The sequence below is a fragment of the Castor canadensis genome, chromosome 19 (genome assembly GCF_047511655.1).
Source record: "Castor canadensis chromosome 19, mCasCan1.hap1v2, whole genome shotgun sequence".
Classification (NCBI taxonomy): domain Eukaryota; kingdom Metazoa; phylum Chordata; class Mammalia; order Rodentia; family Castoridae; genus Castor; species Castor canadensis.
In genome coordinates, this window is record NC_133404.1 from 163,208 (window position 1) to 189,876 (window position 26,669).

General features: G+C 38.6%; 1 protein-coding gene across 4 annotated transcripts in view; it reads left to right on the forward strand.

Moving 5' to 3' along the window:
- The window catches only part of Pias1 (protein inhibitor of activated STAT 1), a 106,976-nt gene that overhangs the window by 9,147 nt on the left and 71,160 nt on the right, over positions 1-26,669 (forward strand). For all 4 annotated transcript variants that reach the window (XM_020166505.2, XM_074062024.1, XM_074062025.1 and 1 more), the window contains exon 2: positions 19,467-19,911. In XM_020166505.2, the coding sequence (XP_020022094.2) occupies positions 19,467-19,911 (445 nt within the window). The remainder of the gene's footprint in view (positions 1-19,466; positions 19,912-26,669) is intronic.

Sequence of the window (26,669 nt, forward strand, 5' to 3'; positions counted from 1 at the left end):
GTGAAAGGTACCTGTGACATTCTTTTATTCATACCAAATCTGACAGTTTACTCAGAGAAAAGACTTGTGTAGTCGTTTGAGTTGCAAACTTAAACTAATCTTTGGTTTTTCTGGAGAATAGGGGCTTGCTTTTTGACCAGGCCAGCCTCCTGCTTTATGCTTTTTTTGGGTACTGGGGTTTGAACTTAGGGCCTTCACCTTGAGCCACTCCACCAGCCCTTTTTTGTGAAGGGTTTTTTGGTATAGGATATTATGAGCTTTTTGCCTGCACTGGCTTCAAACCTTGATCCTCCTGATTTCTGCCTCTCCTGATTTCATGCTCAGATTCAGGCATGAGCCACCGGCATCCTGTTTGATTACACTTCTTGTTAGCACTGGGATAATAGAAGCCGGCATGGAACCACTATCCTTTCCATCTTGACCTCCTGAGTAATTTGACGTGATAAGCCTACCTTGCTCAACTTTTTTTTTCTTTCTTTCTTTTTTGAGGCAGGGTCTTCCTTTATAGCCCAGGATGGCCTAGAACTTACTGTGTGACACAGGCTTGCCTTGAACTTGAAATCCTTCTGACTCCACCTTACAAGTTCTGGGATTATAGAGGTATGCACCACCACACCTGGCAACAAGCTGCTTCTTTGATAAAATACCATTTTTACTTGAAATAATTGCTGGCAAAGTGTGGTTAGACACTGGGTGTTTACCATGCATTTTCTTGAAAATAAAGTGAGCCAGTCACTGCAAGGAAAACAATGACAGTATTCCTTGCTAACGATAAAGTTTAACCTTTCAAGTGGAAATAGAATTTTGGGAAACTTGTATTTGCCACTATAAGTTTGACACAGTTTCCCAGTACTTACTTGACTTTTATAAGATCAGTGTGGTATTAATGAACATTTTATGTTGAAGGTGTATTAGAGAAATGCATCAAAATGTATGGTTTGGAACAACTGTGGAACTTAGTGAGCTCATATTTTCCAAAACCAATGCATGATGTTGTAAAATCATGCTCTGGTAAAACGACCCATTGGAAATGGGTGTTAGACTAATGAATTTCAACAAGTAGGAAATGTTCTTTGATAGGATTTCAGATTCCATACTGGAGCAGCCTTTAAGAAATTGCCATTTGTTGAGTTTTGGTGAAGGATCAAAGAACATCAAAAGTTGAAAAGGCTAAAATTGAATATTTTAATAAAAATACTGCATTTTTTTCTCAACCATATAGCTGAGCGAGACTGGATTTTCTTCGTACCCTTCAGCCAGAACGACCTAATGCAGCAGATTGAATGTGGAGGTGGCTGTGAGAGTCAGACCATTCATTAAGCTAGACATTACAGAGATTTGCAAAAATGTAAAACAATGGCATTCTTCCACTTATGTTTTTGAAATTAGTTTTCCTAAAATGGTGTCTAGTGAATGTTAGGAAGTAATGGATTTGTTATTATTTATTAATTTATTTTTGTGCTGGGGATTTAACCTAGGCCCTTGTGCATTACTATTTTTAAATGACAAATCAATAAATTCTTTTCTGTTTTGCCAGGTATGATGACACACACCCATAATCCTAGCACCCTGTAGTCAGGAGGATCACAAGTTTAATGGCAGACTGGGCTAATAGTGAGACCCTCTTCACAAGTAGTCTCCAAATTTTCTGTTTTAATTTCTTATTTTCCAGCACTGAGGCTTGAACTTAGGACTTCATACTTGCTAGGCAGATGCTCCACCACTTGAGACACTCATCCCTGTTTGTTGTGTATTTTTGAGACTATTTGTCTAGGCTTGGCTTTGAACTGATCTTCCTGATACCTGCCTCCTGAGTAGCTGGGATTATAGGTGTGATTGAGCCATGGTGCCCGGCTTGCTTTAATTTCTAATATGATGCAGTCTTTTTTTTTTCTTCTTCTTTCCCTTTTGGGCAGAGCTGAGGATCAAATCCAGGGTGTCCTGCAGGGTAGGTAAGGAGTCTACTACTGAGTTGTACCTCCAGTTCTAGTAGTACCGTCAATAGATTCAGTCAAAAGGTGTTTGGGGACCTTCCACTTTCTAGAGTATACAAGAGTCCTAAGAGCAGAAACTTTGGAAACCTGAACGTTTTTTAAAATACAAAATTTGCAGGTTGGGGATATAGCTCATTGGTTCAGTGTTTGCCTAGCACAAATGAGGTCCTGGATTTGATGAACGTACTGCAAAAAAAAAAAAAAAACAAACAACAACAACTAAAGCCAACTTACAGTATAAAACCTTGTAACTTTAAATAGTACCTCCCTTTCATTTTCTCATCCATCGTATTTTTTATAATTTAAAAGGAAAAACTAGTTTTCTCTCCAGTACAGCGATCTGTTAACAAGGCAAGTGTGCTAAGCAGCAGCTGCTGAATTAAATCCTGCTTCTCGTAGTAATAGTTTGCACTGCCCTGAGTGAATGTGCTTAAAGTACTTTTAATCAGTAATGTTATGGGAAGTATGTTTTTTGTTTTTCAAGGTTATGTTTCAACCCTGATTGCTTTTTTCTGTGATCATGGATGAGAATTGATGGATAAATGAAACTCCATGAAGATGTCCCAGCTACTTGTGGCCAGTAATTTCCTCTCTAGCAGAGCTTAGTGCTTAGCAAATATCTCAGATTGATCTGCAGTTCACACATTTTGTGTTTTCTTTTCTTTTGGATTATTAAAGCTGAATAACTTTACCATATACATTGTTTCTATGCAAATAATGCTGCTAATAACAAATTAGTTTTACCTAACATTCTTTCCATTGAGCATAGCAAGGTGATTAGACAAACTTTTATAATAGTTGCCACATAATACCAAGAAGTAACTTTGTAAAGCAGTCTGAATTTAAGGGTTATTAATTTTACCTGTTCATCCTTCCTCATTATTCTGAGCTATTTCTGGGACTACCTGAATTCATGAGTAAAGACTAATAGCAATTGTAAAATTCATGTTCTTTTCCCTAAGTATGATTCAATTAGATGTGAAATACTAAACTTTCTTTAGAAGGTCTTTCACCATAAAGATGTGATTTTGAAATGGCATATTAGAATAACTTTTGGAGCAGAAATACTCCTTTTCCGGTCTTGACACCGGGGGGAAATGCACTTGAAGAATAGAGACCAGAGTTTTTCACATATCACTCTAAAAAAGCACAGACAGAAATTAAGCCAGGCGCCAATATCTCATGTCTGTAAACCCAGTTACTCAGGAGGCAGAGATTAGGAGGATCTTGGTTTGAAACCAGCCCTGGGCAGATAGTTCTTGAGATCCTCCCTCAACAATAACAATAACTAACACACAAAAAAAGAACTGGTGGAGTGGCTCAAGGTATAGGCCCTGAGTTCAAACCCCAGTACTGCAACAACAACAACAACAAAAAGAATTAAAAAGCACTCATTTCTTGTTTTTTTTTTTTGTACTGAGGGTTGAACCTCTAGCTTGCTCCATGCCCCCAGCCCTGTTGTAGGAGTTTGATGATTAGCTGCCTGGAAAATTTAGTGGGATGCTTGTGCCCATTGAAATCAATGATTATGGACACGTAGTAATATCTGCTCTCCTGAGTGCAGGCATGCTATTCTCCTGCAAAGTAGGTACCAGTTGAATATGCCAGGCATAGCGGGACAAGAGAATTTTGCAAAGGAATTTTTTTTTTGTGTGATCTACTTTGGAATCTTGCTAAACTTGAACCTGAAGCTGGTGATGGAGAGAGTGATAACATTGACGTAGGTTTTTCTGAAGTTCAGGTGTTACTTTGAAGCAAGTGAGGACAGGAGATTATAGTTGGAAATGGCATGTTTGAATAACTGATTGTGGAGGAGGTGCGGGTTCTGGGGGAAGGGTCCCAGAAGTGGCCATGGTTTGGGTAGCTGAGAATGAAGGGTAGTGATGAGGAGTTGAGTTGGGGTCTGGATGACAGAGGAAGGTGCTGAAACCTTCACTCAATGACTGGGACATCCTAGAGTTGCAGTGTCCAATCTTGTAGTCACTAATCATATGGCTTTTTGGGCATTTGAAATGTGGCTACTCCTAATTGAAATTTGCTGAAGAATAAACTATACACTGGATTTTGAAGACACAATATGAAAAAAAGAAAGGAAAAATATCTCATTAATAGTTGTTTTATGGCCAGCTACTCTGAAGGCTCATGCTTTGAGACTAGCCCAGGCAACAAGTTAGCCAAGCGAATCCTGATCAATAAGCTGGGCGTGGTGGTGAGCAACTGTAATTCCAGCTACACAGAAGGCATATGTAAGGAGCATCAAAGTCCGAGGCTGGCCCCTGGCAAAAGCGTGAGACCTACCCGAAATGTAACTACGACTACGTTGGGGAAGTGTGACTTAAGTGGGTAGAGCACCTGACTAACAAGAGGGAGGCCCTAAGTTTCAACACCAGTAACTGCCCTCCCCCAAAAAAACCCAGACAAATAATTGTTTTATGTTGATCAGATATTGAAATGCTCATATTTCAGGTTTACTGGGTACTTCAGTAAAACATATTACTAAAATTAATTTTATCTGCTTTTTTTTTTTGGTGCTGGGAATTGAACCAAGGGCCTTGAGCATGCTAGGCAAGCACTCTACCACTGAGTTACACCTCCAGCCCTTTTTAGTTTTAAAGTGTGACAAGTAGAAAATTTAAAATTACATATGTGGCTCATACTTGCAGCTTGTATTTCTTTTGGATAGCATTTTTCTATAGATGTTACCACTGATAAGGAGTTATGGGTATTAGGAGAGAAGACAACTGTTGGAGTCTGTAGAGCCTGGTATAAGACTCCTTTGGGAGGGCCAGAGGCATGGCTCAAGTGGTAGAACACCTGCCTAGCAAATGGGAAGCCCTGAGTTCAAACCCCAGTGCTACAAAAGAAGAAGAGGAGGAGGAGGAAGAAAGTGGAAAATCATCATCCTTTGGGAGAGGGACTGGACTTTTCTTAGACTTCTTTTTTTTTTCCTTTTGAGACAGGGTCTCACTATGCATCCTTGGCTTCCTGTGTGCTGGTGCTACAGGTTCACATCAGTGAGCCTGGCTCTTACGCCTTCTTTCATTGAGCTCCTGCTGCTTTTTCTTCTGCTGTTCTTGTGCTAGAATTAATTTCCTGTGCTTCAGCCCATCTGTCCTTCCCTTCCTTCCCTCTAACCCATGGCTAACCTTAGGGAGCTGACCTCATTCTTGTGGAGCAGAGAAATGTATAAACATTTATAATAGCCGAATAAACAATAGCCTTGTAAATGTAAATGACTAGCAGTGTACTCAGAAGAAAAGCGGTCCCTTCTGGCAAAGCTTATTTTAAAATGAGCCTTGAGAGTGAAGACATGAAACTTGGTGATCACCAGGAAGGTGTTTTCAACAGAGGGAGCATAGAGGAGGTATGTATGGAGCACATAGTAGATCCTGTGCACAGATGTGTATAGAGAACCATGAGGGCTCAGGAAGTTGGCGTCAGATTGGTATCAGAACTTTGTTTATTGAAACTTTGAGAATATGGATGCAGTGGTGCACGTCTGTAATCCCAGCACTCAAGATGCTGAGGCAGGAGAATCATTTGAACTTAGGAGTCCAAGACCAGGTTGGGCTATGTAAGATAAACAGATAAAACAACAAAAACCTGTGAGAGTCTGAAACTATGCTAAGTGCTTTAAAGTAAAAGACAATTCCATAGGAACAGGGAGTAGGAAGACCTGACCTGGTTTGTGTATTCAGGGAGGCTTTCCTACTTCTGAACCACCTGAACTACAAACTTCTCTATTCCAGTCCCGTCGAGTTTTTCTCAATGCTGTGCCTCCCTTTTCTTCCCACCTAGGCTGTTTGAGATCAGCTCTGTGTTGGTGTCAATGCAGCATGTTATAAATTGGTCTCTTATGCCTTCATTTTCCCTTTCATCTTATTTATTCTTCAGTAAATTGATTTTTAATTGTATGTCTATCTCTTTCCTGACCCTGGTTCCTACAATTTAAAGTGTTTTTGTAACTTCCCTTTTTTTTTTTTTTTTTAAGGTGTGGAGTGGGGGAGGTGTTGAACCTCAAGGGCTTCACAGTTCCTGGGCAGGTGCTCTACACTTGAACCACATGCTCAGCCCATTGCTTTAGTTAGCTTGAGGCTAGCCTCAGATTGTGGTCCTCCTATCTGTGGCCTGCTGCGTAATCAGGACCACAGTTATGAGCCATGATACCTAACATATTTGTTGAGATGGGGTCTCACTGACTTTTTGTCCAGGCTAGCTTAGAGCCTTGATCCTCCCAATCTCCACCTCCAGGATAACTGGGATTACAGGCATGAACCATGGTACCTGCCTTAATTTCTTGATCTTTGGACAAACTTTAAAAGAAAAAATTGTGGCTCAAGAGTGGCTCAAGTGCTAAAAGCGCCTGCCTAAGCAAACGTGAGGCCCTGAGTTCAAACCCCAGTGCCACCAAAAAGAGAAGAAAAAAGCAATTGTTAAAGCGTTTTTATTAGCATATGATAATTGTACAGGGGGTTTTGTTGTGACTTTGTCACATGTGTACCGCATTTGGTTCATCTGCTTCCCCCATTATTCTTCTCTCTCCCCCTTCTTAAATGAGTTTGACAGGTTTCAATGTTCCGTATTCATACTTGTGTAGAAAATACATAGACCATATTCATCCTCCTTTACCCTCTTCATTTACTACCCTCCTGGCTCCTGATAGTGCCCTCCCCTTCACACAAATGACCTATTCTACATTCCTGTCCTTCATTGTTTAAGTGTTCATTGTTCAGTGGGGTTTTGCTTTGGTATTTTACTTGTAAATATATTGCACTTTAGTCTTAACTCCCTCTTTTTAAAAACTATTTATACCATGGACCCCTTTTTCTTTTTTGGTGATGGTACTGTGGTTTGAACTTAGGGCCTTGTGCTTGTGAGGCAAGTGCTCTTCCACTTGAGCCACAAACCCAGCCCTGTACAAATTTTTTTAACTTAGTCTTCCAGACTAAAAAAATTATTGTTTGGGTACCAGGTACCAAGATTGGATGCTAGTTTATTTAATAGGCACTGGGTATATTTTTATATTGATCTTATTTGTGGCAGTTAACATGTATTTCTTACAGGTTTGCACTACCAGTATGGTTTCATAATAATGAAGGTAGGTACCAGACTGTGATTACTCATGTTATTGGCAGTGAACAAGATGCAGTCTATGTAGTTTGATTGAGAATGCACAGGCTTCTCTGATTTCACATAGGAGTTGTATAGGGAGAGGTAGGAAGGTACATTTGCTAATGTTGGGTGGCCAGAGGCAAGTATTTCAAAGGTGATAAGATGTAAGTTGAAAATGGAATGAGCGGAGTTTGCTAGTAAAAGGAACGGAGAGAGGAAAAAGTCCTGGAGGGTGGGTTACTGGTTAAGGGAAAGGTGGCAGTGTCACAGTGGGTTTCCTCAGGGCCAGAAGTAGTGGGCAGTAGTGGCCACTGAACAGCTTAAGCATGATGAGACTTGTATGTTGGGAAAATCACTGACAATGGAGGAAAATGATTTGGAGAGGATATTATTGGAGCTGAAAAAATCCTTAAAGACGTCTGGGAGAAGAGATGACGATAATGTAATTCAAGGGATTTGGACACTTTAAGTGGTAGAATTGACAGCACTTGGTAAATGAATATGGCAGTGAGGGAGGGGGTTCTGGCTTGGAAAATGGGTTAGGTGAATGGAAGGGTTGAGAGAAAGTTGATGTATTAAGTTTGGACATATTGCATCGAGTACTCTGGAACATAAAGCAGAGGTGTTTAATAGATATGTATTTGAAGTTCAAGACACAAAAGCTGGGCTGGAAAATAAAGCTTTGGAAATTATGATTAGAGATGGTATTTTGAAGTCATGTAAAGGAATGAGTTCACCTAGGAAGACTGGTTTGCATGAAAGTGAGGTCAAGAATTCAGGGGAACTCTCACAGATCAGGTCTGGAATAAGTTTTTAAAAAGCTTTTTAGACATCGTCTGTGAGATGTTGGTATTTTCAAGAGTTCTCCTTTCCTTACACTTATATATAATGGCTTCTTTTAAATTATGCAAGTATATGGATCCTTCTCTGTCTAAATCTGTTTGGCTTGTGAGCTTGGGTAGTCTGGAGTAGTTCAGTAATCTGAGTATTTTGGAAATGCATATAAGATTCGTAGTTGAAGGATCGAGATTATAGCTCAGTGGTAGAGCACTTGCCTCACATGCCCTGTGTTCCATCTCCAGCACTATGTAACAAACTAGATCGCTAGCGGAGAATCCTTCCAGAAATTGAGAGGAGGTATTGAGGTTAATCATCAGCTACATAGCATTTTTACTGGCTGCAGTAATATGGCCATGACATCTTGAGATTTGGTAATGATAATTCACGTTTTATACTATGTGTTTTGTCACCCTCATAGTAGTTCTAAAATGTCTATATGATTTATCATCTAAATGGGTACATTTAGGAGTAGAATGGGGATTCCTTAAATAAAACAGGCATAGAATGGAGCTTCTGGAAAATTGAAGATTGTATCATTTTTTTGAGACAGTGTGTCCCTATGTAGCCCATGCTGGAATTGAACTTGAAATCCTCCTGCCTCGGGCTTCTGATTGCTGGGATTACAGGTGTACACCACTATATCTGCCTGAAAATTATTTTATGAAGTGCTAAGACATGAGATGATAGTAGAGTGAACATTGATAATGAAAAAATAATTTTGTGACCAAGTACATTTGTACAACGTTAGATTAGCAAAACATTTCTTTCTGCTGGATTTCTTGGAGTCTTTAATGTGTTAATATATTTGAGAAGGGAAGGCATGATTAGGAACCATTGAATGTTGAATTTTCTGAACTTGTTTTGCCATAGTCTATTTCTCTAGATGCCTATTACCACTATCAACTCAGTTTGAAAAATGCTAATTTATAGTATTCTATCATTTACTTTTATTCTTAATTTGAAACCCAGATGGATCTTCTTCGTTAAAATTCCTCCATCCCCCATTGAACCCAGGGTCTTACACATGCTAGACAAGTGTACTACTCTTGATCTATATCTCCAGCCCATAAATTTTATTTTGGAATTTTGGTTGGTGACGTGTAGGTCACTCATATTAAAATAAGAAAACTTTAAAATTTGAAAACACAACCTTGAAGCCTGATGTGGTGATGCATGTCTGTAATCCCAGCACTCTGGAGGTAGAGCCAGGAGCACCGTAAGTTCCAGGCCAGCCTAGGCTACATTGTGAGACCTTGTCTCAAAAACAAGAGAAGCAAAAAAAGAACAAGTTTCCCACCATTGCTTGTTTTGATTGGTTATAATACTGACATTTATTTCACTTTTATTTTTTGGTGGGACTGGGTTGTGAATTCAGGACTTCTTGCTTGCAAAACATGTGCTTTATACTTGAGCCACACCTCCAGTCTTAATTCACTTTCTTTTCTTTTTTTTCTGGTGGTACTGGGATTTGAACTCACTTGCTAAGCATGCATTCTACTACTTGAGCCACTCTACCAGCCCTTATTTCACTTTCTAATGACAACAAAAGATAAAAGTTTTTTCTTTTACTATAACCATAGATCATTTCTTTCTTTTGTTGGCTAATTTATGAGTTGTCCTTTAGACATAACAGTTAAACATTTTTTTCTGTATTTGTGCTTTTTTGTTTTTTTAAATTATTCTGTAGCTTGAGTGTTCTTTGATTTCTGGTTGTTTGGTTTTCTTTCTTTTTAGGTTATTTTTTAGATAGGGTCTCAAGTTTTTTGCCTGGGGCCTACGTGAATCTTGATCCACTTACCAGCAGCCTTTATGTTTCTGGGACCCCAGGTGCGTGCTGCCGTGCCCTGCATGTTCGTTGAGATGGAGCCCATGAACTTTTTGCCTGGTTGGCCTCAATCTTTCTGATACTTTCGATCTCCACTTGACAAATAATTGGGATTACAGATATGAACCACCATGCCCATCCTTGCTTTTCTTTTTGTTTGGTCAATGTTCTGGATATATTAGAATGGATGCTAAAAGGCGTATATGGCTTTTGGCCACAGACTTTTGTGGGTAGACTAGCATCCTTCCCTTCCATGATTTATATAATATGTTTTCATGGACATCACTTTGAAATGTAATTTTATCTACATTAATGGAATTTCTGAAAAGAGACTAAGACCATTTTCTTAAACTTGCTTTCACAACCATAAGTAGTTTTGCATGTAAATACTAATCATAATGAACTGTTGTGAAGATAATGATCTAAGTTATGTGGTAGGTTAGCAATTTTACTTTAGTAGAGGAAGGATGCTTTTGTTGTGAAATTGGTTCTCCTCTATAGCTAATAATCAAATGAAAGTGTTTCATTCTGTGTAGAAAAGGAAGGGGAGTTATGCATTGAATTTCTGACGGGATTTAAAAAAAATAGGTAGCTGTCAATTGTAGATTAACTTTTTCCTGTGACCTATTTTTAAAAAATATTTGTGTAGTTTGTGAGGAATTATCCCCAGAGCTTGTAAACATTGATGTACATCATTTTTGTTGGGGTTTGTGTCTGTGTGGTGTTGGGGACCCAACCTAGGGCCTCACACATGGTAAACATGCCCTTTACCACTGAGTCACATCCCAACCCTGTGTACATCTTTTTAAAAATTAGCATTTCTCTGAAATTTATGCATCTGAATTGAAACATTACTTTAATAAATTTTCTTGAGCTTTCTGGGCAATGTTCATTGAGTAATGACTTTAAGAGTAGGGAATCCTGGTAGGGTATAGGGATAGTCAGCTGAATCACAAGTCCTTGTAACCTTGAGCTTTATTTTTGCTCTGAGGAGAAGCTCTTGGGAAGTACTATTGCCAGAGGACTGTATGGTTATCACTCTGTTAGGTCCCACATTTTAAAGGATGACTTGAGCAAATAGTAATGAAGCAAAACTCAAATTTTGAGGTACCTGGGTTTGAGTTCAGGGTTTCTTGTTTGCTATGCAGGTATTCTGTCATATGAGCCATACCCCCATCCTTAAAACTCAGATTTTGGTGGTGACACAAAACTGGGAAGTATGTGTTAGATGACAGAATCAAGAGAAATTAGTTAATTGTCTTCATCTCTTGGAGACTTAAGTTACTAAATGTCACGAAATATTCTTAGTATGGAGGACGTAGAGATAAATGCATGTCCTTGAAAGATGTAGTCTGTGGGAGGACCACATTGTGTGATACGTACACAGTAGAGAGCTAGAGGGCACGTTTTTTTCAAAAGGGTTTTGAAAGGTCAGAGTGATAAATGGAGGAAAATGAAGTTTAGTAGCACTAAAGTCTGCCTTTAAAAGAAAAATGTATTAGAAGATGAGGTGGCTATTAAGTACTTCATGTAGTAAGTATTGAATAGAAGTTTTAGTTAACATAAAGTTTAACACATGTTATAAGCCCCTCCCTGCTAAAACAGGGGTTACACACACAGCTGGGGGCTTGGCTCAAGTGTTAGTGCACCTGCCTAACAAGCAAGAGGCCCAGAATTTAAACCTAAGCACTGCTGAATGAATGAATACTATTTGGGGCTGGGGATCTAGCTTAAGTGGTAGTGTGCCTGCCTAGCAAGTGCAAGGCCCTGAGTTCAAACCCCAGTACCATTAAAAAAAAAAAAGCATAATACACACCACACCCTCCCCTTTCCAAATAAAATAAATAAACCTAAAACTGTGGATGTCTTATTAGATTGATTGGTAAAAAACATCAGGTTCATAGGAGGAGTAATAAGTAATGCTGCTGTGTATCCAGGACTACTCAAATGATGTTTGGATTATTTCATTGGCCCCTGAGTACTACAGACTAAGGAGCACTCAGGATGATGATCAAGATTTGGATGGGTCTAGCTACTTGAAGGAAAAGAGCCCTCTTAGTACATTTAAGAATCGACTAGAGCTGGGCTCTAGGGGCTTACACCTGTAATCCTAGCTACCTGGAAGACTGAGATGGGAGGGGTGTGCAGTTCTAGGTCAGCCCAAGTAAATAGTTCTTGAGACCCCCATCTCCAAAATAATCAGAGCAAAATGGACTGGATTTGTGGCTCAAGGGATAGAGTGTCTGCTTTGTAAGGCACAAAGGCCTGAGTTCAAAACCCAACCCCCATCCCCCCTACCCCCAAAAAAAGAATAGACTAGACTGGTATACTGTGGGTGCAACTTAAAGGAAAATTTTGACTTACAGAGCTTTTTACCAGTGTGGGCTGTTTTAAAAGATTGTGAACTCTTAGCAGTGTTTTAGTAGAGGCTGGAAGACTACAAGTCAGAAAGTACAGTAAAACTTAATATATTAAATGGAGGGTTGTGCAAGAAAATGTTTAAAATTATATTTTATGTTATGATACTATGTTCCTGCTATTTCAAATTTTTTTCCCCCAGAACTGGGGCTCAGGGTCTACACTTGCCAAGCACTATACCACTGGAAACGCCCCCTCCACCCCTACCACAGTCGCTATTTCCTAAAACATTTTAAAATTGTCTAATAATGTCTGCATTGTCAATACACTTGTATCATTGTGTGGACTTTAGGTCTGACTTTTGAGTCTGAGCACTATGACTTGCCAACTGTGTAACCTTCTTACCTTTCTTGGAGATAATAATTCCTGTTTGTTAAAAGGTTTAGTGTTTTTCTGTTTCATCCCTCCTGTTGGTGGTTACTTAATAACTTCCTCAACAACTGTTTTTATCACATTTTACTGCCCCCACCATGTGCATTTATTTATTCTACTGGCTGCTTGCTTTGGGTAGTCTGAATTCCTTAGCTATTATTTTGTGTACACCGCATCACCCATTCCCTGTGTCTGTTCCAGGGTAAGTAACACATATTCTGTCCTGGACAAGCTTTGTGATCAGACACTTAATATTGCTTAGCAGTTATGAGCTCTGGAGTCAGTCAGGTTTGAGCCCTGTCTTCATCATTTATTTACTATTTGACCTCAGATTTACTATCCCTTTTCTTATACATAATGATGGGAATAATAATAGTCTGTCTTGTGGGTTGAGGGTTAAATAAGGTAATCATGTTCACTAGAACCTCTGTAATAGGCACCTTATAATAGCTTGTACCATTATGTTTTTTTCTTTTTGCAGTACTGGGGCTTGGACTCAGAGCTTCATGCTTGCTAGATAGGAACTCTACCACTTTAGCCACTCTGTCAGCCCTGTTTTGTGTTGGGTATTTTCAAGCCTGGAGAACTATTTGAGATCCTCCCTATCTCTGCTCCTGAGTAGCTAGGGTTACAAGCATGAGTTTTAGGGTTTTAAACTCTTAAAATTTAAAGCAAATTAAACTTTTTAAAATTATAGAAACATTGTATCCAGATTTTAAGATGCTCTGAAGTAGAGTAGTTATTTTTAGTATCTAGGTTATCCAGGAGAAGGAGGAGCATATGTTTCCACATTTTGTGAGGTGTGGTACTACATAAATGGGGGTGATGCTTAAATCATCTGTCAAAAACTGAAGCCAGGCTGCACCATTTCAGCAGTGTTAAGATTATGCTTTGCTTAAAGAAGAATGAAATCTCCACTTTTGTGCAGTCACAATATTTGTCACTTTGTGGGAGCTCAGTATAATTATGATGGAAAGAAACCAGGAGAGGAGGAAGCTGATCAGCTTGAGGGGCAGGTTACTGTCCAGTTGTCTTATGTGAGACATAAATAAAAGATGAGCGATTGGGTGGAAGAAGATTGTGGAAAAGAATTTAACCAGCCTGATTTACTGCTTTGAGTAGAAACTGTCTAACTAGGTTTTCTGGTTGAACTAGGCATTGTTGACATTACTAATCTACCAACTGCTTATTAACTATTTCTAATGGGAGAGATTAGAAATGAACCAGAATTTAGTCTTATTAAATAAATAATCATTGAAAATAATGAATGTTTTTGTTATACTGTGAAGGCTTCGGTGTGTACAGTTACAGAATTTTTGGTTATTCGTTTATAGTTGCAGATAGAAAGTAAAAGACCAAATGAACATGACATTTTAATTTTATTTATTTATTGTTTGGTGGGTCAAGCTCTCTATCACTTGAACTATGCCCCCCGCCCTTTTTTGCTTTAGTTTGTGTTTTATAGAGCCTTGGACTTTTTGCCTCAGACTAGCCTAGGAGAGTTGAGTGATCCTCCTACCCATATCTCCCAGGTAGGTAGCTGGGATTATGCACATGCAATACCACATTCAGCTTATTTTTTTGAGGTAGGGGCTCACTTTTTACCAGAGCTGGACTCAAACTGTGATCCTCCTGTCTCAGCTGTCCAAGTAGCTGGGATTAGAGGTCTGAGCCACCACACCCAGCCCTGAAATACTACATTTTTAAATGTCTGTTTTGTGTATCTTTAAAATTCATTCTGGTTTATAATTGGTTGCAAAGAGATTACCAGCTAAAGACTCCTAATGTAGAGTCTGCTGTATGACTAGTCATGTAGAGCACTGTAGCAGCTGGGTGGATGAGAATAAGTATGCTGTATAACTAGAAGTACACAGTTCTTATCATAATGTGGACGGGACCTTTAACATCGTGAGATCATAGCTAACAGGACTCTGTGTGCAGGTTGGTAGTGTTTGAATATTGTTTGCTCATCTTTCTCAGAATGTGGTCCCTGCCTATGGAGTTGGGATAGTGTTCCAGCACGTGTGTGTTTGTAATGTTTTGTGTGTCTGAAAAGGGGATTGAGGGAAATATTTCTTCTTGAATGGTAGGAGCATCCCCCTTTGCCCCCACTCTTCCCTACTCTTTTTTTCTGTTTTTCTTCTGGCAGTACTGGGATTTGAATTTAGGGCTTCACACTTGGTAGGAGGGTGCTCTACCACTCAAGCCACTCCATGAACCCTTTTTGTGTTGGGTATTTTTGAGATAGGGTCTTGATTTTTTTTTTTTTTTTGACCAGGCTGATCTCAAACCACAGTCCTCCTGAATAGCTAGGATCACAGGCATGAGCCACCTGTGCTTGGCTCCACCCTACTCTTCCCTAAGAACACTCAGAGAATTCTTTTTGGAAGGACAGTATTTAAGTAATAGGCATAGAAGAAAGAAAACAGAAAAATACCATAGGAAGATTATTGTCAGAAAATGTCCCAGAACTTAAGGACGTGCAACTGAAAATTTAAAAGGCTCAGCAATTATTAATTCATACAAAAACCCAATCCCAAGGCATAACACTGTAAAATCTCAGAACACCTAAAGAGAAAAATTATACAAGCTTCCAGAAGGGAATATACAAGTGTGTATGAACGTTAGAGATCAGAATAATGCCAGGCTTCTTAACACCAAAACTGGAAACCAGAAGACAATGAGGAAACATGATTTCCTCTCTAGCATTCTGTGCTGAGCCAATCTCCATGATGTAGTTTGGGAAATGAAGCTTTGAAAAGGTAATGCAGGGAATTAATGCCCCTTTCTTAGAAAGCTACTGGAGGAAATGCCCCACAAAAAGAGAACAAAGAAATAGGAAGAAGTGAGATAAAGAAACAGGGTATCCAGTTTAGGTGACAGGCAGGAAAATCCCAAGATAAGTTAAAGGGAAACTCCATGAACATCATCGTACACCAAGTCTATAGATTTAAATAGAACAGTTCAAATTGGAACATGATGGGGTGGGGAGGTTACTGGAAGTATATCATTAAGAATTACTAGTTGGGCATGGTGGCTCACATCTGTAATCCTAGCTACTCAGGCAGAAATCGGGAAGATCATGGCTTGAAGCCAGCTCCAGGCAAATAGTTTGTGAGACCTTATCTCGAAAATACCCAACACAAAATAGGGCTGACTCAAGTGGTAGAGTGCCTGCCTAGCAAGCTGGGGGTGGGGGTGTGGAGGGGGAGGACAGAAGGAGGAAGAGAGGGAGAAAAAGAAGAGAAAGAGAAAAAGAAATTACTGCAATCCCAGAACTCCTGAGGATCTCAAGTTCAAGGCCAGCCCAGGCTACATAAGGAGTTCTAATTCAGTCTGAGCTGCATAGCAAGACCCTGTCCAAACAAAGCAAAACAACAACAAAGGAGAAGGAAGATAATGAAAGAAAGAAAAAAAAATTAAAACAAACTTACTTGATGTATTTGAATATATTGAAAAGACAATTCAATTTTTAGCAGATTTTGCAGACAAATTGTCAGTGGGTATGTAGGAAACTAAGCAGATGGAAAAGTGGTGCGGTTATAAGGAAAGCAAAGTTACAGAAAAAGGAGCAATAATCATGTACTTTTGGTTCAGCTGTGAATATTATTTACAGCCATTGTATTAACATAAGCACCGACAATTGACTCAATCACAAATTGACAAATTGAGTCAAATCACAAATTGACAAATTGAGTCAATTGAGTGGGAAGATGGGAGGAAAGTGATGTAACAGAGCTAGAATTATTGTCTCTTTTAATGGGGGTGAGTAGACACCCAAAGGAAAATTAAGCATCTGTGCAGACCATAGTGAAAAACTCAGAAGAAATAACTAAGACATAAAGTGGTTAACTCAGGGATTCCAGAATTGGGGGTGTGGTAAGGGACTGCTGTTTTCTTGTAAAACTATTTGGCTTTTTAATCTGTGTGCATGTCTGTGTGGTTTAAAAAAAATTTTGAGGATGTACAGTCAGCAAAAGCTGTGAAATTGCTTTCTGCAATTTAATAATTTCTAATAGTAATAGTGGCTGATATTATCCTTGTTGCAAATGTTCATTTGTGGTAGTGCTAAGAAATGGAGATTTTAAAACACATCGCAGATTAAAATATATTTCATTTCAACCTCTCAAAATTGTTTAAGTGGTTGTTTTTCCCATTTTGTCAACACTTTTACATTGTGAATTGACTGCTCCACACCTGCAGCTGTTCAGGTGAATGATGCTTTGGATGTCTTGGTGTTCTCTGCCCTTCTTTCAGTTTTTAAAACACTGTGTGCTCATTATGTTCCTTCAGAGTATGCAGCAGTGTATGCAACAGAGTGCTGCTCCAGTAATGGCAGTACTACCACCTGATCTTTCATTGTTTGATTAGATGGTTGAGTCCAGACACATCTTAGCCACTAACTTTTCTAAAAGCCAAAATGTTGAAGCTTGAGATGCATACGTTAAATAGATTAACCTCCAAATTGATTTTTTGTTTCCTCTAAATGTCAGTGTTAAAGTGTGAAAGTATATTTGGAGTAGAAAAGTTGACGTGTTTTTCCATAAAAACAACAACAATACATACTTTGCTGCCTTTAAATCTTGTACTTACAGAGTAAGGACAAAAGTTATAATCACTGAATTGCTGTTTCTGATAATGGAGTGAAATTGAAATGAAAACAGTTGTCTCTAACATTTGTACAGGGATTACCGCCCCTGCCCCCCACGCCCGTTAAACAAGTACCTTTGACCAGTGCTATCTTGAATTTTGTTTTAACCTTTAATTCTTAAAGTTTCAAGTTATTTCTTTAGGAACAGAAGCTTGCTATGTATGTATGTATGTATGTATGTATTTATTTATTTATATATATTTATTTATGACAGCTATCTCTCTGTATAGGGAGCTTTTGAACGCCATCCTTCTGTAATCCCAGCCTGCCAAGTTCTGCAGTCTGCACTTGGCAGGCTGGAATTACAGACATGGCCATCACATCCAGCTGAAGCTTATTTATTAATAGTGTCTTTCTCTTTGAATTCCCTATTTCCTTTTAAATAAACAATAAAAAGTTTTAAAACTGTTGTGTAGATTTTTAGGACATTTTGGTGAGTAGGCAGAAAATGATATTCTGCTGACCTTACAGTTAGTAATTATTTACAATCTCTGATAACATCTAAAAAGAGAAACATTTTTAGATTTTGGGGAAGATTTTGGTTTTTTGATTGTTCACTTTGGGGCTTTTGAGACAGGGTCTCACTGTGTAGCCTGACTGGCTTTGCTCTCACCAGCTTCCAGAGTGCTTGCATTGGAGGCATGGCTGCCATGCCCAGCAGAATTGGCTTCTAAAGTTTTATCTTTCTCTGCCTCTGTAGAGCATACAAGTTTGGCATTTGTTTGGATAATTTATTGCTGAAGATTCCACTTCCATCCCTTTCTCCTGGCATGCCTTTCTTACTCGTTGTTAAGACATTAGATGAGTTTCTACTGTTGGCAGGCCCTAATTCTAGATGCTAAGGATAATATAGCCACAGGCTCTAAAGAACTTTAGCTTAGGCAACAGAAAGTGATAATATTATAGCAGGATTAGTGCTAAAATAAATGTGTGAAAAATAGCCAGTAAAAATAGTTCTGTCAAGCTGGCCTACTGGGCAAGGAGCTGGTCAGGAGCTGGACCTTGAGGGAACAAAAGTTCTCCAGGCCAGAGAGGCAGCAAGAAGACTACCAGCTATATTACTGTAAAACTCATTGCATGCACTTTTCTTCTTGCTGTTTTAGTTTTAGTTTTACCACTTGCAAGGAACTTGTAAAGGACTCGTCGGGGAGGAAGTGTGTGGTGAGTTAGGGAAGGTGGCATAGCTGTTCGTGTTGGTATTTGGAATGAGGTGAGGGAACAGGGAGCTAATGTGTCTGCCATCGTAGTCCTCCCGCTCTGCCATCGTAGTCCTCCCGCTCTGGTGTGATAGTGAGGTCTGTAGGATTTGCCATTAGTAGCTGTGTGATCCAGGGCAGGTCTTCTTTGGTTTCCATTTTCCACTGATTTAAATGGGAAGACTGGATTAGATGGCCATTTCCTGTTGTTTGCCTCTTAGGTGGAAGGGAAGGAGAAACAGTGACCAAACAAAGTTGCGAGCACAGGTTAAAAGATTTCTTTACTGCAGCTTCAGATATTAATGGTGTGTAGGTTGAATTTCTGAACTTTTTGTCTCGACTTTCAACTGGAGTGAAAGTAAACAACATATGTCCAACATTGTGCTTTCCAAATGGATTATGGAAAGAACTTGAGCTTTAGAATCTGACATAGTAGGGTTTGAATCCTCACTTAGGCCTTAGGTAAGTTATTTAACCTTTGTGAACTGGTCTTATGTAAAGCAGAAAGGAAAATACCTTGTGAGAGTTGTGAAGATTAAGTGACAACCCATGTGAAAATGCCAAATGTAGTATGTGGTCCAAAAAAGGCGCAATTAAGTCCCACAGATTACAGAGTTAGTATAAAATGTAATGCTTACAATGTTACTGATATCTTGCCTACATCTGGTATTTGAGGTGGGTGGTTTGTTTAAATTTTTCCCAAGAAAATAGAAATGTTCTTGAGGATACATTGTTATCTTTTGCCATCCACATAGCACAGGCTTCTGCAGACCTCAGTACCCCTTAGGACGGGTTTATCAGAACAGTGAAATGAAGTGAGATATGGCACTGCATAGTGTGTGCTTTATCTTAAGTCTTTCATAATCCTGGGTGGAAGTCAGTAAATTGATGAACATTAATTTTAAAATCTTTTATTTAAAGGATTAAGTTTTAAGAGTGAAATAATTAGGATTGTAAATGAGCTGGCCTTGAAGCAAACCATAGGGAAAGGGATTATAAGTATTGTTCAGCATTGTAATTTTTTGATACTAATGTTTTACATTTATTTTTTCTCTAAGCAAATGGTTATGAGCCTTAGAGTTTCTGAACTCCAAGTACTGTTGGGCTACGCTGGGAGAAATAAGCACGGACGCAAACACGAACTTCTCACAAAAGCCCTGCACTTGCTAAAGGCTGGCTGTAGTCCTGCTGTACAAATGAAAATTAAAGAACTCTATAGACGGCGTTTCCCCCAGAAAATTATGACGCCTGCGGACTTGTCCATCCCCAACGTACACTCGAGTCCTATGCCAGCAACTTTGTCTCCATCTACCATTCCACAACTGGCCTATGACAGTCACCCTGCATCACCACCGTTACTTCCTGTTTCTCTTCTGGGACCTAAACATGACCTGGAACTCCCACACCTTACATCAGCTCTTCACCCAGTCCATCCGGATATAAAACTTCAAAAACTACCATTTTATGACTTGTTGGACGAACTGATAAAGCCCACTAGTCTAGGTAAGATTATTCTGTAAGTAAGTTTGTTACTTTCATTGGATGAATTTTTACTTATTTTAGACTTTCAGTTTGACTCCTCATATTTATTACTTATGATCCATTTTACATCAGGTAGTCTTGTCCAGATGATACTGAGGTTTCAATTTTAGATGAGATCAAGTACATAAAAGAAAAGGTGGTACAGTGATAGTATCTTTTAACTTTTCCCTTCAGTGTAACCCTAGGTATGGATAGTTATTGACATGATAAATATTAAAGATTTCAAGAGCATGGAACTTAGAGTAACATTTAAATTTGTTGATTAATATTTTATAATAACCCTTATAAATTAAAAAAATTAAGATCAAATAAATTACTGCCAGTCTCTGAATTCAGTTCCTATTTTTGGGGTTGATGACATCTATAACAAAAGACTGACTAGTTTTGATTACTTGACTCTGAGAATGGTTTTAATTATCATAAAAGGAGATTTGAGCTTTGATGTATTTAAATTTTAGCTGATTTTTTTTCAGTATATGGATATGTGTGCTTTATAGACACACATGATGATGATAAAATATGAATGCTTGAAATTTCAGTTACTGTGTTTCCTGTCCTATGATTAGTTTATCTAACATGAAAGTCAATGAATTAATTTTATGTATTTTAATTACTAAAATGCCACCTTTTTTTACTAAATGTAGAATAACGAAGACTTTGTTGTGACCTTTGGTATAGTATGTTTGAACTATCAGGCTTGCAAATGCTGGTTTGCTGCTGTCCATCAGTGGCTGTCAAATGGGCTGGTAAGCTGACTCTAGCCTTTGGCCTGTTTTCATGGCTCTGAGCTGAGAAAAGTTCTTTTATATTCCTGACGGGTTGTGAGCAAAACAAAACAGAAACAAAGAATGTATAACAGAGACCATGTGTTGCCTGCAAGGCCTAAATATTTACTATCTGGCTCTTACAGAAAAAGTTTGTGAATTCCTGTTACAAATCATTAGGCATTTCAGTTTTGGGCATTGGTCAGTGTTGAGAGCATGTTTTTGAGAATTTTTGGAGAACATTTTTAGAACATGTGCTGAAATTCTGTCTTTGAACCAGGAAATGTTTGTTTTTAATTGTATTTAACAGAATAAATAAAGATATAGTAGTCATTTTCAAACAAAAGTTTGAAGTAAAGTAAAATTTACCTTTTTTTTGATGTTATTGGGGTTTGAACTCAGGGTCTCTGCTTGCAAAGCAGGCTCTCTACTGCTTGAGCCACATCTACAGTCCATTTTGCTCTGGTAATTTTGGAGAGGGGTCCCTTGCTAACTATTTGCCCAGACTGGCCTCAAACTGTGATCCTCCCAATCTCAGCCTCCTGTGTAGCTAGAATTACAGGCATGAGCTACCAGCACTTGGCACATTATTTTATTCTTAAAATGGCTATAAGAAGAAAAGATAACACTTTCTGAGAACTACCTAATGCTTAGAAAATGCTTATAAAATATTCTAAAACATGAACTTGCCAAAGTGTCTTCCTCATTAGTATGTGTGCACATGTAGCAAATTGTGTCTCTAGTGTCACACAATGCTGTGACAGGCCTTTTCTTTTTCCTCAGTAATCTAAGCATCTTGTCTTCCATTTTAAATTAAAGGCCATGTCTCTGTACAAAGTCTCTGTGCACATGTGTGTATGTGCATAGTCTAGCTTATTTCTTATTAAAAACTCTGTTATCCATGATTTAAACGAGTCTTTTATTAAAAGACTATTTTTTTTCCAAGTTTTTCACTCAAAGCCAGGCTGCAATAGAGGCCATCTGAAATTTGAAAGGAGAAAGTATTGATGGCTTATATTTTCTTTGACTTCCAGCTTACAGATTTTCTTCTGGTCAAAATAATTAACTTACTGTGTTTTCGTTTTCACCAGTATAAATTTCAAGTGTTGGTGTGACTAGATGATGTGTAGTACATATATAAATTTTATTAGGGAGAATAGAAATGCAAACTGGACACACATTGTGGTTTTATTAGAGAATATTTAGGTAATTTTAAATTAAACTTATTAAAGTACTTTGCTTGAATATATGTTCGGTTTTTAGTTCTAATTGTTTATACCAATTGTCTTTTTTCCTCTTGTACTTAGAAGGTTTTTTTCATTTTTATTAGCATGTGTTCATTGTATAGGGGGATTCATTGTGCCCATTCCCAATAGGCTTACACCATATACTATACATTGGTTAGATTGCCCTTACCATTTCCCTTCTCCTGCACAAATTGTCTTCATTATGGGCATTGAAGTTTAACTTAATACATCATCATTTATACCTTATGAACTTTTTTTTTTGCGGTATTGGGATTTGAACTCAGGGCCTGTGCCTTAAGCCACTCCACCAGTGCGCCCCCCCCCTTATTGTTTTTTTTTTTGTAGATAGAGTCTTGTGAACTTTTTGCCCACAATCCTTCTGATCTCTGCCTCCTGAGTAGCCAGGATTACAGGTGTGAGCCACCAGCACCCGGCTAAAAAATGTATTTATTCATTTATTTATTTTGTAAGGTTGGGGTTTGAACTCAGGGCTTTCTTTGCATTTGTAACCTTATGAACTTTGTAATGTGTGATAGTGATGGATGAATACATCTGACTTTTCTCTAAAGCGATATTAGATCAGATAGCTCAGATGAAATTGTGTTATTAGGGCAGGGCGTCTAGTTCAGTGGGAGAATGCATACTTAGCATGTGTAAAGTCCTGCACACACACACACACACTGAAAATGCTGGTAAAGCTGGAAATGGTTTATGATGTCTTTCTATGGTATTTTTCCCCTGGTGACATTTTGGTGCTGGGGATTGAACTCAGAGCGTGGCACATGTTAATGCTAGTTGAGTGCTCTGCCACTAAGATACAGCTCCAGTATTTTTAAAGGGTGGGCAACAGATTTTAAGTAATTTTCCCATCTCTATTCTTCATCTGAAAACTTTAGTTTTAATAGGTGTTTTGTTTGATTTTTAAAACAATGTCATAAAAGTTTGCCCATTCTGATAAACCCTCACATTTATAAAATTTACTGGGTTGACATACTCAAATATTTCCTGTGAGATTTACTCAGTTGAGTTTTCCTTCTGTGACCAATCCTGTTATTTGCAGATTCTGCATATGTGAGTTTGCCTTTTGCTGTCTGTAATTTATTTGTAAGTTCAAAACAACATGCACATCACTTTGACTCGTGGGCATGTGCAAAGTGGTGAAAACTTTGACTTGTCTGATAAGCATGTTTCTATCTGTGGTCTAGCAAGGGGACATTGCCTTCTTGTTTACAGCTCTAATACTGCAAACTAGAGTTTTCTTTGTGGTGTATCTAGTGCTGCTTTATTTTGGGGCATGTATTTTTGTGCTCTTTTTTTCATTTTCTTGTGGTTGATTTTGCTGCTTAAAAATGGCCCCCAAGCGTAGTGCTGAATTGCTGTCTAAAATTTTGAGAACAAGAAGTCTTGATATGCCTTTCTCAGAAGATGTGCATGTTAGATCCGCGTTGCTCAGGCATGAATTCAGTGTTGTTAACCATGAGTTGGATGTTAATGAGTCAGCAGTACATATTAAATAAGGTGTCTTTAAGCAGAAGCACACATGAAACAAGGTCACGAATGGATTACCTGATGAAGATGTTCTGACCAGGGCACACAGGAACCTAACCCTATGCCTCCCTAACAGCAATGCTTCAGGACTTACTAGAGCAGTGCTTGAGTGACTCTGTAGATGGTAATGGCTGCACGCGACACAAGCTGACTAAATGTGCAGGTTGATTTCATTATCAGTGTTCATGAAGAGTTCCATGATTTGTAGTATGTATTCACACAGAATTTCAAAATAAATAGGTGATACAAAATTGCAGGGTGGTATGTAATTAGATTTCCAGTTTCTTTCTCATTGTCACCACAGGAATAAAATAATGACAAACATTCTGATTATGCATGGAAAGATGTCACTAGAAGGTGATTTGTGGAAGTCTATTAACTGAATAAATGTAGGAGAATTCAAGTGAATGTGAATAGTACTTGTTGAAGAAAGATTCTGAGTAATCTGTGGTTCAGGATGAGCACATTTTGAGGCTCCGTTTTCAATAGATTCTTCACCAATATTAGAGGACTGTTTCATTAAATGAAATGGCTACATTCGTCATAGAATTTACTTTCCTGAATGGTTATTTTCACCAGTAGCTCATTTTCTTTGAATCTAGGAAAACCATGTTTTCTGAAAAAGGAAATAGCTTCCAGCAGTCTCTTTTTTTCATACATACAGACATTTCAAATCAAGCTCTAATTGAGCTTAGTTCTGGCCTACAGCTGTTTTGCTGGTTGCAACTATCACTTGAGTTCAGAATGTGACGGGTAAATTTAATTTTTAATTTTTCCTTCCATTGTTGACATAAACACTAGATTTAGCACCCTTTTTAATTTTTTTTTTTATTTTTTGCAGTGCTGGGTTTTGAACTTGGGGCCACACACTTACAAGGCAGGCACTCTACCACTTGAACCATTCTGCCAGCCCTGATTTAAGCAAATGTTCAAAGTGTTCAGAGGGTGGACGTGTTGGTGCATGCTGTAAAAACACTTTTGTACATTTGAACTTTTTATTTGAGACATGTAGCCTAGACTGACTGGAACTCAAGGTCCTCCTGCTCCAGCCTTCTGAGTACTGGATTACAGGCAAGCACTACCACACCTGACTTCAATGTTTTTATGTATGGTTTGTTAAGTAAAATTGGACAATAATTTTGATAACCCCTTATTTGATTAGATTGTTCTCTGCTTTTTTTTGGCGGGGGGCAGTATTAGAGATTGAACTCAGGGCCAGTGCTCTACCACTTTAGCCAGGTTCCCAGCCCTTTTTGCTTTTAGTTTGTTTTTAGATAAGGTATTGCACTTTTGCCTGGGTTGACCTTGGACCCCAGTACTCCTACGTCTGCACCACATGACTGACCATTTTTTGAGTGTTAATTTCTGATGTTCTAATTCACTGTTCTAGTTGGTCACTGAGAGATGTGAGACATCCCTGTGCTGTGATCTGAGTATTTGTGTCTCCCCGAAATCCATATGGTTAAACCTAATCCCTAGTGCAATAGTATTAAGAGGTGAAGCCTTTTGAGGGGGTTTAGATCATGAGGCCAGAGCCCTCATGAGTGGAATTAATGCCCCATAAGATGCCCAGCAGAGCTTGTTTACCCTTACCACCATGTGAGGACCAGTGAAAGGCACAAACCAAGAGGAGTGGCGCCTCACTAGACACCCAGGTTTGCTGGTGCCGTGGTCTTGGGCTTTCTGGCTTCCAGAACTGTGAGCAATAAATTTCTGTTGTTTATAAATTACCCAGTTTAAGGTATTTTGTTATAGCAGCCTAAATCTCCTGATACACTCTTGGTCAGTCCAGTTGGAACCAGTAGTTTATTGGTAAGTATGATGAATAGTGAAAGATGGTACATGATATCTTAAACATCTAAGTTTGTAATTACAAATGACATACACAGGTCTGAGAATAAACACGTGTGGTTCTTGGTAGGCGTGCAAAGTGGTGTAAGCAGAAGTGTGCAAAGTGGTAGAGGTGTTCAGGCCACAAGCAGTCAGCTGCTAGGGCATTCTCAGCATGCTTCACAGAGGAGGGAGAGCATCTGGCAGGTTGCTAAGACAGCTTCTACTGAATTCCTTTTCCGCTGTTCTTATTTAACTCTCTGAGGACAGTAAAATGAGAAATGCTTTTTTGTTTCCTTACCTGAGAATATTAAGGACTTTCTTTTGGGGGAGAACAACATGGGTCAATATTATGGTTTGTTTTCTTTTTTTCAGATGTGTACTTTCATCCTTTTTTTTTTTTTAACTCTGAGATTATGAGGGAAGGATTGAGTGAAGTAGGGAAGTGAGCAAATTATATATATAAAATGTGTGTATATATGTATCTGTATTAGATAGATGGATAAATATAACAGTGGGGTCAAACCCAAGGCCTTGCACATTCCAGGCAAATGCTATAATGATAATGAATAATACCTGCCACACCAACAAGTTATATACGTGGGGTTTTTGAAACAGGTTTTACCATGTAACTCAAGCTTGTCCCACACTCACAGTCCTCCTGCTTTAGCCTCTGAAGTGCTGGCATTATAGTGTGCTGTGCTATGCCCAGCTGTATTTTTATCATGCAGTTTACATTTAAATTCTTTTTTAAAACTCATTTCAGCTTTTTTTTTTTTAACTTTCATTTTTGTGGTACTTGGAACTGAACGCAGAGCCTTTTGTACATGCTAGGCAAGCACTCTACCACTGTGCGACACATGCAGCCCTACTACTTTTGTATATGTGTGTGTACGACTGGGGTGTGAACTCAGAGCTTTGCACTTGAAAGCAGGTGCTCCACCGCTTGAGACACTCCTCTAGTCCATTTTGCTTTGGTTATTTTGGAGATGGGTGTCTTTTTTTTTTTTTTTCTTTCAAGTTTTAATAAGGATTTATTTTAGAATAACAGCATATAGACAAGGGGTAGAGAAGAAAAACAGAGAAACATTTCCTGTCCCCATGCAGGAAATGGGAGTAGAGACATCGAGATAGGGGTCTTGCCAACTATTTGCCTGGGCTGGTGTGAACTGAAATCCTTCCAATCTCAGTTTTCCAAGTAGCTAGGATTACAGGTCTGACCCATTGACACCTGACCAGTCCTTTTCTTATTGAGAACAGGGACAGTGAATGATGAGCATAAAGTCTCAAGTTTTTCAAATAAATAAATATATACACACATACATCGAAG